The sequence below is a fragment of the Zootermopsis nevadensis genome, unplaced genomic scaffold (genome assembly GCF_977971745.1).
Source record: "Zootermopsis nevadensis isolate Lab colony 2312 unplaced genomic scaffold, Znev_1.0 Znev_ptg000017l, whole genome shotgun sequence".
In the NCBI taxonomy this organism is placed as follows: domain Eukaryota; kingdom Metazoa; phylum Arthropoda; class Insecta; order Blattodea; family Termopsidae; genus Zootermopsis; species Zootermopsis nevadensis.
Genome location: NW_028259149.1, coordinates 3495623 through 3509821, shown reverse-complemented (window position 1 = coordinate 3509821; position 14199 = coordinate 3495623). Strand labels below are relative to the sequence as shown.

Genomic DNA, 14199 nt, shown 5'->3' with positions numbered 1-14199 from the left:
GCTGTCATGTAAACGTGGTAACACTGCCTCGACATTCAACTATTGAAATGTTAGTACAGCGCCATAACGGCTCGTCGTAGAAAAACAAAACAAAGGAAACGCAGTTCTTGAGAACGGAAACACTTCGATTTGCAACAACTTTTTCGTTTTTACATTGTTCCGTATTTTGCCTTCCCGTTGTCGAGTTCTGTGGGACACCGCGCATGTATCAAATGGCTTTTCATTGTGCCGCACTTCTGTTTGGCCGGCAGAAAGTGTACGTATTATCAAGTATTTGTGTTTGTGATGTTGCAGGTGGATCAGGAAGAAGGAGGTGAAGATTCGATACTCTCCAGTGGTGAAGGAAGTGGCAGAGGGGAAACTGGAGGTTTGTTGCCTCCCTTCCCCCCACCTCCCCCTGGTCCTAACGGTACGTCCGTCCATGATACTGAGGTTCAAATAAACTGTTCTGACGTCATTTGACGTATTTCTTTCTCCGTTTGGGACGGACGTAACGCCATTTTGCCCAATCATCATTTCAGCTTTTGAAATTCACCTTAGCATATATAGAGTGTCCCAAAAGTTCTTGAGACAAAGCTGATTTTGGTCCAAAAGTGTTTCACCCCTTCCAGTTATTATATACGCTCCTCTATGGACGCACTGCACAGATCAAAGGCTCCATAATATGTTGAGTCAGTTGGTCCAGGGGTGAGTATGTTAAATGATAATAGTGCCTCAAACACGCACTGTTTGGCAAATAAAGAGCTTATTCAAAATGTTTGCCTTGTAATGCCACACAACTGCATCATTTCCAGCTCTTCAGATTCTTTGTCATCAGTTTTGTTCATCTAGAAGCAAAGTAAAATTAAACTTTGTTAGTGAAAAAGTTCCCGTATTTCCTTAATTGTGTGTGTATATGAAACTTTTTCACACCCCTGCACTAATTAATAGAATTATGCTACCACTTTCAGTGTGCTTTAAACACGATTATATGTGTGTAAATAGAAACATAAACAGGTGATAAAGCCTGTAATGTTTTTAAAATTATCTACACGGCCACTTCCCAAATTGTGGAATCTTCGAAGCAAATACAAAGAACGTCCTACATCTCAATAATATGAGTTCTAGGGTTCTCAATAAGTACAGTTATTTATGAGAACTACTAGAAAGTTAATTGTTTGTACTTAGATTATTTGCCAGGGGCAAAGCATTCATATTAACCATGTTAGTCAGGCTAACACCTTGAAAAACGAAAAATATAAGTCTTATTTTCGTGTTTGAGTGGTACTCCACACTGGAACACGGCAGAACCTATCAGATAAAATGTATCATTAGCCAGCACCGGCCAGACACGTATTCACTGCGAGCGTAAGCAACAGTCAGCTGGCTGACAATAGAGTATAGACATCTTCTTTGGGTGCAGATATTTTAAGAAAAATGTGTAAATTGGTAACATAAACGTGTCTCATGTATTGGCCATTAGACATGAAAAGATTAAATTCTGTATTCAGAAATTTTGTGTATTTTCTTGTTTTTCTTTTTTAGACTTTACAACTCGAGGTGTAAAAGGCGATAAAGGAGAGAGAGGTCCGCGGGTAAGTGACTGTGATTTTATCACTTATATCTAACTCGGAATATGTATTATGCATCGACTAAAATTTCGTAGTGTAGTTTCTTGTTTGAAATGTTGGTAACTGCTTTATCCAAGAAATTGTCCGTAGATACGGAACGCGATGTTTCGTTGCCATGCTCAGAACAACGCCCACTGGATCTGTAATCTTATCAATAAGGAAATTATACATGGCGAAACTTAAATAATTTATATTTTACATTTTCTGAAGCTAGTTTGAATTGTGATTAAGTATATTCTGTTTGGCAACAAATTTTATCCCAGCTTCGCCTATGATATAAATATTTCTGACTAATGTTATTGTCATTTATTAGAATTCACAATTTCTAACCTTAAAATTCGTTTTAGAGAAGACTGTGCAGTCCATTAGTGTCTTTATTGCGTAATTAAAAGTTAATATTTACGAAATTCATACCTTAGCCCTCTAAATGCCATTTTTATATAAAGACATTTTCTCGCATTAGTAATTTACATTGATGAAGATCCACAGTCAACTTTGAATGATAAGAAATGGTTGGACATTTTTGTTTCTAAGCAATATAATTTGGGTGTAACATGGAAAGGGTTATTATAATAAAATTTGTATTACTTCTAGTGACATGGCATTTTGTATTAGCTGACTGGTCATCTGAATAGAATTAGTCAATTAACAACAATAATTAATTGATGATTTAGGACCTGAGTGCAACGTCCAAACTAATTCAGCATTAATTTGTCTGCAATTAATTGCAGTTAAAAACACAGTGCTCTTTTTTCATGAATAATTCCTGTTTGTATTTTTTCAGGGTCCTCCAGGAGAGTCAATACGTGGGCCTCCAGGACCTCCTGGCCCCCCTGGACCTCCATATTCTGGCAATTCAGGGCTCAGTGACCTTTCTCCTGGATCAGGAGAAGATTTTCCTGTGAGTAATTAGTCGTGTTTGAGAACACGACAAAATTATGTTATTACAAAAAAAAATTGACAGTGGAACCACGGCTCCCTTTTTAACGTTGAATAACGTTTAACTGTAGAAGTATATTTGTACTGAAATAAAATTTTATTTACACATTAATGTATACCTTTACATCTTATCTATACGTGACGTCATCTGCCGCCATCTCATCTATGTGTTGCGTCATGTACTCAACACTCTCTCTCTCTAACCGTTCTTTGTTACCAAATAAATGGCCAAAACTCCTAAACCGTAAGAGTTTGAAATCTGTTTACAAATTTGAAAAACCCGTGTTTATTTACGTATTTCACTCGCAATATGTCCCGATCTAACTCTTACGCTTTAGACGTGGCAAGCGGTTGAAGTTAAGGAACGAGGGTATAGTTATTACGTGTTTTGGGTATTTATTTCAACAATTTATAGAATAAAGTAAACATCATGTTTAATAAGCCCTTTATTTACTCTTTAATTTACATATAGGTTTGTATTCTCAATCTTACATAGGTCTCGAGTTATTGGCGTTTGAAGAAGTTACACACCAGCGTTGCCTTGCGTCTTACAGTTTCCGTCGAGTGCATCGTGATTTTATAAACGTAATTCAACGTTAAAATATCAACATCCACCATGATGATGCATTTGAATATGATGGTGATAGTAATAATGATTCTTGGGGATCAGTGATGCTCAGTACCATTAAATTTTTAAGACAGAAATCGTGATTGAATTTCAGCTTCGTGGTGGATTGATGGGCCCTCCTGGACCTCCTGGTGTGTGTTCCTGCAACTTGACAACATTCCTGAATTCTCTGACACTACAGGATGCAATTCCAGGACCTCCAGGTGTTCCTGGTATTGATGGAAAGGCTGGACCACCAGGAACTTCAGTAAGTCTACTTACGGAGCGTATTAAGTAAGCTTTGCAGCAGGCTAAATGAAATTCATTATCACACCCTGTATGCACTTTGGGAATTGTATTGGTTCGTAGGGTCTTCCTGGGCCTCCTGGTGAAAGAGGTCCGCCTGGACCTCGAGGGGATAAAGGAGACAGGGGAGATCCAGGGTCACCAGGACCTGAAGGAATTCAGGGATCAAAGGGTAAGTAACATGCCTTCAGTTTTATTAATTATCAAGAATGTATTTATTCCGTTGAACTGTATGAAACAAGTGATGCTAGAAAAAATTGACATTGGAACCACGGTTTCGGAGAATCTGACGTTAATACGTCTTTGTATTTAAATTATAATTGCTTCTCGCGATTTCTATATTCCCTCATACGTTCAGCATTAGTGTTTTTTTATTATTTTATTTTATTTATTTATTTATTCTGCATTACGGACTCTCTTAGCTTCAATGTCGTCCATCTTGTTGTCTCTACGTAGTATGACGCAACACGCAGACGCAGTAGTAGCGTGAAGTGCGATGCGCCTTTGTTTGTATAAATAAATGTTTGTAGAACCTAAACCATTTGTGATAAGTAAAATCTGAAAACAGATATTAAAAGCTCAAGAGGTAATACGTATTTCGTACGCAATATGTCCGAATCTATCTCTTACGGTTTTCGAGAGGCGGGCGCTTAACGCGCCAGATGCATTGAAAATTGTACACATTGGTTCATTAAAATTACGATAAATGTATAAACAATTATAATTACAATAAAATACATTACAGATTCTTAAAGGTCCTTATTTACTGATCATTTTACAGCGATATTTTCTATATTCATCTGTTTTGTATCAACTGAAATTTACGCGGCATCATTCAATGACTTCAGCACGTCACTTGATGTGGCACTGTTAAATAGTCTACTTTATTTCTGTGATCCAAATATACTTGAGGATAAAAAGTACACCTTTAACCTACAATTTGGAATAATTTTTAAAATTTTTGCTTGTTAATTACATAGGAGAACCAGGAAGGGATGGTTTGCCAGGTATACCAGGGTCTCCGGGACCCCCCGGGCTGCCGGGCAAGTCCGAGTTGTCAAACTATGACGTAAGTAGTACAGCCACTGTTTGAGAACCCGTCAGAGTGGAATTTCCTAAAGACTGTGAAACCTTCGTAAAGCGAATCTGAATGAATTGAAATCCCTTTTAAGTACAGTAATTATAGTATTAAGAGATATTTAGTGATTTATGTCCTTACAGAATGAAAGATTGTCTAATGCAGAAATCCTACGTCATTTGGCTCTCCATTAAACCAAATTTTATGTAAATTAATTTAAATTTAAATATGGGTTGTTGAAGTGCATGTGACACGTCGTATCGAGAATAATTATGTATGTGCTAACTAGCGCCTACATCAAGCAGAAAATATGACTTACTGCAAGCACGCTATTGTATTTGAGCACAAATACACAAACAGTAGCCCTGTTATTGCGAATGAAAAATTGATTTAATATGCCTAATAAATTTTAAAAAAAATACATATTTAATATAAGTCAAGAGTGGAACTAATGGCATTACAATTCATATTGTACGTAACAATTTTTTTTTTCAACGTAGGACTGCTTTCCAGATAGTTTACATTATAACAGCATGTTCTAGAGAAGTGTGTTCAGAAAATTATCACGTTTTTAATTCAGAACGTTCTGAATTAAAATAATTTTAAATAAGATATATTATAACCCTTTTCTGTGTGACGTCAACAGAAGTGTTTACGTATTTACTTTTGTAATAATCCCAATATTTTCCAAATTATGTTCTATGTTCCTCAACAGTACTCTCTGAGACAAACTACTGACTTAATAAATTTGACACCCCTGTTGTTTGTGCCCATAATACAGTGGTTCCCAATTTACGTAAATATAAGTTGGTGCGCGCATCAGGGAATATGCCCAGAGTCTTCGTGCCTGGCGTATGAACGTAAATCTGTTACTATAATTTGATCGGGCTTATAGTGAAAGTTGAAGAGACGACGAACTCCCCTTCAGAGTAACGTTGCTTTATTTTAATTTTCCGACCGCAATATGTAAGATACATTTTTCGCAGAATTTTTTCATTCTCTCTTACGACTAGAAATTGCGAATTGTAACTTAAATTTGTCAGTCTAAAAAATTATAACATTAAAAAAATCTGAAAAAGCTAGTTTCAGGTATTTTGATATGATTTTGAAACAGAATATGCATTGCAGTTGTTCTTATTCGTGAAATAAATTCTTTTTTAACCTTTATCGACTGTTGCTGCCGACATGTTGGGAACCACTGTCGGAATGAGAATTAATGCTGAAAGGGACTTCGTTCCAGTTTTCCGTATTGTGCGGAAGTAATTCTAGTTTTGATTGAGCCGTATCTAGAAATTTGATTGCACATTTGTGATTCTAATCAATTATGACAGGTTTCTTTTTGCTGTACAATATTATAAGATTTAGTCCTGAGAATATTATCCATTATCCGATGCCATCTTTTATCTGTAAACACGTGCCACTTCTGAGCTGATAATCGTCTTCACGTACCACAGAGTTACGCCTTTAGTTTAAGATAAATGTTGGTAAATCTTCTTTAATGGTATATTTTCCCCGCTGGTAAATTTCTGTCCCGAGCACAGTTTCCATTGCTTGATACTGCTTCACTCAGAACACCAGAAAATGTTTGTTTTTTACTGTTTCCTTCAGTCAGAATAATACATTTATATTTCGACTTACAAATCTTTGGGGCCTTTTTTTTCGTATCCATTACACACCATTCAGCATGGTGTGCTTTGGTGGTTAGCAGGATTCACGACCCATCAGTACATGGGTTCGATCGGGACCGCGACATTTAACGCTCCTGCTGTGACCCCTTTTTTTGCGAGATGATAATGAAAGTGGAGTAATTGTTGTGATGCCACTGAGAAACCGGGGAAAACCCCGGAAGAAACCTCCTTGATGCCTGGACCACGGCCTTGCCCAACACAAGTTAAAAATCTGAGCACCGCCGGGAATCGAACCCGGGACCCCAGGATTACAAGCCCAGCGTTCTAACCGTGGCGGTTAGGGCCTCTTAACCTTGTCATAGCCCAGCGCCTCAGAATTTCAAAGTCCAGTCCTAGATTACCCTCAGACAAAAGCAATTTACAAGTGTGCAATCACTTTTCCACGAGACTGTACTTCAAAACTGTGTACTACCATATTAACCTTAATATAATGCACAGTTTTTACTCTACAACTCCCAAAAGACTACGCATTAATTCACACAAACGTAATTGCGTTATATTTTTTCAGAAATTGTTTAATTGTATATAAAAACTAGTAAATTAATGTTTTAAAATTGAGGTGTGCATTATAGTCGAGGTTCATTAAATAAATACGGTATTGCGCATGATTGCACGCGCGCATGTTGGTGCATGCGACACATTTTGCATGTGGAACGTAGCTGTTACCTTGGTTAAACAATTGCTGTTCTCTTGCCCCCACTCATGCTGCTTTCTTGTAGCCAAATTGGAAACCTAGGACGATGTTTAAGGTATGAATGTTGAAATTTCAGCCATTCTTTTGTGTTGTTTTAAAGGTTATAGTTTGTTTATTGTAGCACTCGATGTTGAATTTTAAGTCGTCTAGAATTCAATTTATAATTGTTTATGCAATTGATTTTACTTTGTAAACATTAATTAAGAATGTCAGCTTCTTCAGGAACAATTAAAATGTGTATCAGTTTATCATAAATTTTACTACAGGTAGCCCTCGATTTGCGCCGGTTCAGAATCACGCCGATTTTGAAACCAGCAAGTCAAAAAGTGAAAAAATATATTTTACTATTATTTATAACGTTTTACAATGTATCTTATACTAAATCGTAATTCTTACATCGCTGATTTTGAATAAAAATTATAAATACAGTCATCTCTGCAGTTACGTATGTTTCGTTAACGCGAATTTGCTCCAATGAGATCGATGAATCGGTAAAAGCTGTTTGTGAAACGCAAAATTTTGCATATGCGAGTTTGATCTTATGCATTTTCATTTCTGGCGCTTTTAAACTTTCAAAGGATTAATTTAATCTCTGCGGAGGTACCGGGTTTATTTTTACTACGCGTTTTTCTATAGGTCGGCGTCGTACATGAATGCAACTATCGCGGGGACCAACGAATTGCCGATTGTAAGCGTATAAAACATTTTTTAAATTCCCTTTATTTTATTTACGTTATTTCAGAGCTTTAAATATAATGCCATTATATTACTCGTCAATATTTGGGTGCTGGGAACGCATGTCATTGACTTCCCATTGATTTACATTATAAAAGAGTTTCAATTTACGCCGGTTCGTCCAGGAACGCATCCCCGGCGTAAATCGAGGGCTACCTGTATTCAAAGACCATTATTTAAGAAGATAAGTGCCACTTGCTCTTTGTAGAAGCCAGAAAACTAATTTTTAACCTTTATCTTATGGAAATAGGGGTTTAAATCGTAGTAGTACAGTCCTTCTGCCTGGTTTTTATCTAAAATCTTAACGATTAGCATTTACGCCGTGACCCAAGGCCATAAGACGTGATGCACAGCCAATAAAGGTTAATGCTTGTATAATGTGGTTCAAAAATTCAACACAGAGAGCTACAAATACGTAATTTATATGGTGTCCATGCATTTTCATAAATATCCTGTGTTATAAATCTTTGGACAATGATTGTGTTCATTGCGTATCTTCAACAAAGTTAATGTTATGATTCTCTGAAGGTTCGAGACAGCGGTTGATTCATTATAACTGTGTTGGGAATTGCCCATTGTTGAACGTGTATTTGATGTACGTAATATTTCTACTATTATTCTTGGGTGTTTGGTTATTATATTAACAGATCGTCTTCTATGTTAAAATTCTTGTAGAAATTGATATCAAACCTGGGACTTTCTGAATGTAAGCGAATACACCACTTACTTCGCATACACACACAATGGGGTTCTAATTATTAATGTTTGTCGTGCTGATGTAGTTATATTAAGGGAAAAATATTTGTCTTTAACTCATTGACGTATAACGAGACATACGCCTGTTATTAATGTAAAAGTCACATGTAGGAAATAGCAGATGTACCCATCAGGAAGAGTGGATCATGTCAGAAATCCCCAAAATATCACGAGAAACCATAATAAAAATTGTAACAATGGCTCAGCCGTTGAAGTTCGTACGTTTTTCCTGAGGTGTAATAACTTGAAAGCGGAACAGTGAAATAAATGTTCTGCCAAGGAACAGCATTGTTTCCTTTACATTAGTTTTATAAATGGTTAAAATATTGAAAGTGACATTTGGCACTTTTCAACATTCACACCTGCGTAGTTCCACTGCTGGTATAATAACAACACCACACGTACAATTGCACAGAGCAAGATGGGACCTAGTTGGCACTGCACGTGTGGTACAAGTAGTTGATTCAAATAGTACTACATGTTATGTTTGTGTGCCATCACCTTCACTTGACAAGGAAACAGAAGATATAAATTCATTTTAGGTTAAGTCCACATCTGTGGCAGAAGAAAACACTTATACTTGATATGCGTAACAATGGAACTACGAAAAGATTTATTATGTTCGTAAATGACATATTATGCCGGCTTAATTTTTTACAACAATCAAACCTGGTTAATTCAGATAAGTGATCGGCTGCAGACTGAAAGACCAAGGTTTAATACCGGGATATAGTATAGAATTTACGACAATCACGTTTTATGTCATGTTCATTTTAAACGTTGTTTATAACTTGCATGAAATTGGGAAAGGCGAATACAGCCACAGACTCTATTTTACATAAGAAGGGAAGAATTACGTGATGATTTTTTTACAATTTGCATAGTGTCTTAACAAGTGTGTGAATGGTTATCGTAATACATTTCACTGTACATTCAATAATGATGGAAGCAAGCCCATAGTCTCACAGATTTTCATTAATTAGACTGGGGCTTCATCAAGGCCCACAAATGATACTGGTGGACAGTGGTTGAAATAGCCAAGTTTCCTCCATGGGTAAACAAAATAAAATTTGCACTGTGCCCCAGTCCCCCTGTTGCAATATGACTGCATTGTTACTTCATGTACAAATCATGTTTCATACTAACAGCATTCAGGGATATTTTTATAATCAAATACATTTAATGTTCATGGTTGATGTGTTCTCTTATCAACTACATCTGATGCAATTGTCCCTGTTTTGTCCCATCTTTTTACCACCTTTGTAGACAGAGCATAACCTAACCTAACCTAACCTAACCTTACCTAACTCAACCTAACCTAACTTAACTCAACCTAACCTAACTTAACTTAACCTAACCTAACGTAACCTAACTGTTTAGTTTCAAAATCCAAACATGTGTGAAGAAAACATGTCATCTTTTTATAATGAATATGTTTTTGAATTTTATATAAAATACAGGAAACGATTTTGGGATCTGGCTTGGGGTCATCCCTTGGTAGGCCAGGTAGTCCTGGCCCAAAGGGTGAAACTGGAATAGCTGGAATGCCTGGAGTGCCTGGAGAGAGAGGAGTTCCTGGAAGCAAAGGAGAAAGAGGTGATTCGGGACAGAAAGGACTTAAGGGTGACAGGGTAAGAAGAAACACATGAATGTAACACACGTCACAACGTTATGAAGTGAATAAGTAAGAGTTGTGATTATATCCATAAATGCTTCCAATCTCAAGTATTCTCAGCCATGGCAATATTTGAATGAAGATGTTTGTTGTGAGAAATAAATAATGAATTCAGTGCGTTCATTTTATTGTGGCAGGGACACCAAGGCCCTCAGGGAACTCAAGGTTTCAAAGGAGAACCTGGCTCACCGGGAATAGATGGGTTACCAGGCATTCCAGGGGGAAATGGACGAGATGGAAGCAAAGGGCAGAAAGGTAGCTACAAATTTTGTAGGAGTAATACAGCAAAGGCCCTGCAACTTGGAGTTATTCTGGAAAGGCTGATTTCATCCTAATTTGCAATGAGTCTTTATTGTTCATTGGGAAAGACCAAAAATTCCTTCCGTTCCCTTGTGTAATGCAGGGAAAAATGTAACCTCATTTCTGCTTCATCGCTCGACTACGGTGATGTATCGTTTGTCGTTCTACGTGCCGAGCGATGTTATTACGCACGCGATAACAATTTTGTAGTAAATGAAACCATTACATTTTTAACTCTGAAGTATGTATGATTTTATTTAATGCTTTTCTTTCACACAAAGATTTAAATATTGCTCCGTTTAGGCGCTTGAAGGAATTTGACAGATCACATTCAGACTGCGTGACAAAAGTAACTTCGTCAAAGAATTGTTTGAACAAATTCTAGGTGAAGGAGGTGAGCCTGGGAAACAAGGGCCCCCTGGACCTCCAGGCCCCCCCACACTGCCTTTGTACCATCCGGACGAAGGAGACTTCTCAGGATCAGGAATAGACACAACAGGTAAGTTCAAAATTTTTGTTTTGCAAAGATCGTATACATTGTTTCTGCCGCCACTCCGCACCAAACATTGTGACTCAGTGTTTAGAACTTTTCTTCATATTTCATAGGTCCTGGGTTCAAACCTCAGCCCAGAGACCTGATATCCTTGACTCAGGTTTTTCACTGTTTTTTTCAGTCCCTGGAGGCGATTGACAGAACCACCCATTACCACATCCTTTCAAATTTGTTATTTATTAATCATCTTCTCATTCAATGCTACATATTCTGAACCAGTGTCAGCATCTTTAAATAAACAACTAAATAAATATAGACACCAATATGCAGTTTGCTCAACAGACAGAAACTTTGGTTGCTTTAAATAAATATTTTGGTAAAACGTAAACGAATGTCAGAGTTCTGCAAATGTTTTTATCAAAGTCATCTAAAAAAGAATTATATAATTTAATGTGCTATAAGGGTCTATCTCCCACCCAGATTAATTTTGCAGTGAAATCCCTGTTTAGTAATTTTCAGATCAAAGTTTTTCCTCATTTCTCAGTTTCCTTTCCAAAATTCCTGTTATCCGAGTATTAAATTCTTTTTATTTAAGATTCTCCTCCATCTTGTGTTTAGAAACATGTGAATGATCTTATATTAAAAAAATACATCTTTTTTGGAACTTCGTTACATTAAATGGGCTACAGTTTGATGTCTGCGCAGACAAGATATGGTACGACACTGATAAAAACTCTAAAACTGGTACGTAAAAAAGCAGTCATGCCACGTTAACCAATGATTTACATTTACACCTCATACATGTCGAAGCATGAATAAATGCGGCACGTGGGATACCGTCCTTTCACTACGAACATATGTTCCTTCTGTTTTATCAGGACAAGGACTACTTCTGAAGGGAGACAAAGGTGATTTAGGCTTGGAAGGTGAGAAAGGAGACACCGGGCCCAAAGGCGAGAAAGGAGACAGAGGCGGCAGTGGATTGCCGGGTATTCCGGGAGCCAATGGCATGCAGGTGTGTACCAACAGGAGCTGTGCTCCCTGGACCAATCTTCTGCCTAGCCCATCAAATTCCTAATTCTCTTCACTTCACTCCATAGGATTGACTGCCGTCTAAAAATTAGGCTTACCCGTCTGTTTCTTAACTCTCGAGGTATAATGGTCTTTCCATATTTTCTGCATACTACCAGGACCTCTTCATCCCAGTGATTTATATTTTCTTCTTCTTCTTCTATGGCTCTCTGGTCCGTATTCGGTCCTATCCTCCGCTGCTCTGTTAGGTCTGTCCGAGGCTTTGATCGAGGTTTCGAAACATCTTCCATTTTACGGTGCAAGGTTGTTAGCCTTGCGACCAACCCCCAACCTGGAGGACCAGGGTACCTGTCTTAGTCTGACCTCTCCCCCTCGACCAATCTGGCTAGGGAGGCCCTACCAGTAGCTATGCTACCGCCAGCATAGCTCTTGGGGTCACTGAGGTACTCAAGCCCCACCACCAAGACAAGGTACAGGTACCATTAAGTGGGGGATTTATATTTTAGTTCTTACTTTATTTCAGATCCATTTTAATATGAGCCTTTCATGTACACGTAGTTTCCCAATTTGTATCCCCCGTCACATTTTCCAATTAAAATTTTTGTACGAATTTCTCATTTCTAACGTGTGTCCCATTCAATGTACAAATTATGTCAACTCTTCGGTGCGTAATTTTCATTGCCTCGTCTTGCAAATTAATCTGTGTGATATATCACGTCTTACTCTTGAAGTATCCTATTTATAATTTTGAGTTTGTTTTGTTCATTGCAGGGATCAGCAGGTGAAAAGGGAGAACCAGGAGAGATAGGATCTCTAGGTTCAGCGGGTCCTCCTGGCATGAAGGGTGAAAGAGGAGAAAGAGGCCCTCCTGGACCTACGACAATCCCCGGTGTGGATGGAGAGTACATCACAGTCAAAGGAGAAAAGGGAGATCACGGAAAGAGAGGTCGAAGGGGGAAAGCGGGACCACCGGGGCCACAGGGTCCTCCTGGGAAACCAGGGACAGTGGGAGAAATGGGGATGCCAGGATGGATGGTAAGATCATTACTGCAGCCCTTACAATTTTTAAACCCTTGAAACGTAACATTTGTGGCCATTGTATAACATTACACCCAGATCAAACATCATCATAAAATTCTGTATGCAGCGTGCTATGAATGGGTATGTTCAAAAATTCACAGGTAACAATTTTTCACACATATTTAAAAAAGGGGGGGGGGAAGGTACTGTAAATAAACAAAGACAAATGTAACTGGGCACCACTGTAAAACAATGTTAAATCTAAAATGATTTTTTTTTTCTTTCTGCAATCCAAGCAATTAAAGGTAAGTATGTTCCACTCTTCATGCATAATATTCTCGGAATAAGTTTAACTTAGTATGTTAGGTTTTGTCAGGAATTATACCATTATTAGGCTACTTTCCTTTTTTAAGGAAAGGAGATCAGAGTTCTGTCTGTGTGTGTGTCTCACACCCTAAACCATTTTAAACCGCATTCGCTACAAGAATACGCTGATACATTATCTTCCAAGAATGTGGCGGAATTGCTTTTACAGTTGTGATTTATCCTTTATTATGTGAATTTACGGAATGATATAAGGAACGTGTTTACTCTCTCTCCCTGTGCCGTCACCTTGTAATTTAATTTCTTTCTCATTATTTCCTATGACTCATAGACATTATTTTTCTATAGAAATATACTTACTGGTTACCAAGCGTTGTGGCCTTACGCATTTCCATCATATATTTTAGGGCTCTCCGGGGCGACCTGGAGTTCCTGGTCTTCCTGGTCTTAAAGGCGAGAGAGGTGAACCAGGAGAACTACCATTTAGCATTATGGTAAGTTTTACTATGCGCATTACTAGTTGCAGTATTCTTTTTCCTGCTCGCAGATTGGTCAGTAATTCTCCTTCATTTTGGAAGAATTTTAGTCCATTGAAAAAATGCTGTATGATGTCATAGCTTGGTGAACGTCACGGTTACGAGTAAAACTCCGCTAATTATTCAATTATAAGGAGAATGATTACAATGTTTTGTGTTATTATATTTCAGTCTAAAGGTGAAAAGGGAGACAAAGGTGAAAGAGGTCACCCTGGAATTGGGCTTGTTGGTCCACCAGGTCCTCCTGGCTTACCAGGTCCAGTGACACACAGCGAACTTGATACGAATACCAAGTACATTCCAGTGCCTGGACCTCCAGGACCTCCAGGAAATCCAGTAAGTGGCAATGGTCTGAATATATCAGATAAATCCTTATACCTCCAAATTATTTTCACTGTTTCTCCTC

At 37.9% G+C, this 14199-nt stretch overlaps 1 protein-coding gene across 21 annotated transcripts in view; it reads left to right on the top strand.

The window, feature by feature from the left end:
- The window catches only part of Mp (collagen XV/XVIII-type protein multiplexin), a 228823-nt gene that overhangs the window by 205729 nt on the left and 8895 nt on the right, over window positions 1-14199 (top strand). For 16 of the 21 annotated variants that reach the window (XM_087350117.1, XM_087350119.1, XM_087350113.1 and 13 more), the window contains 14 exons: window positions 295-409; window positions 1525-1574; window positions 2395-2511; window positions 3272-3424; window positions 3526-3634; window positions 4443-4531; window positions 6948-6977; window positions 9874-10044; window positions 10226-10343; window positions 10774-10887; window positions 11760-11896; window positions 12685-12948; window positions 13665-13751; window positions 13965-14129. In XM_087350117.1, coding sequence (XP_087206243.1) covers window positions 295-409; window positions 1525-1574; window positions 2395-2511; window positions 3272-3424; window positions 3526-3634; window positions 4443-4531; window positions 6948-6977; window positions 9874-10044; window positions 10226-10343; window positions 10774-10887; window positions 11760-11896; window positions 12685-12948; window positions 13665-13751; window positions 13965-14129 — 1719 coding nt within the window. The remainder of the gene's footprint in view (window positions 1-294; window positions 410-1524; window positions 1575-2394; window positions 2512-3271; window positions 3425-3525; window positions 3635-4442; window positions 4532-6947; window positions 6978-9873; window positions 10045-10225; window positions 10344-10773; window positions 10888-11759; window positions 11897-12684; window positions 12949-13664; window positions 13752-13964; window positions 14130-14199) is intronic. The other 5 variants (XM_087350121.1, XM_087350118.1, XM_087350130.1 and 2 more) reach the window with 2 other exon arrangements.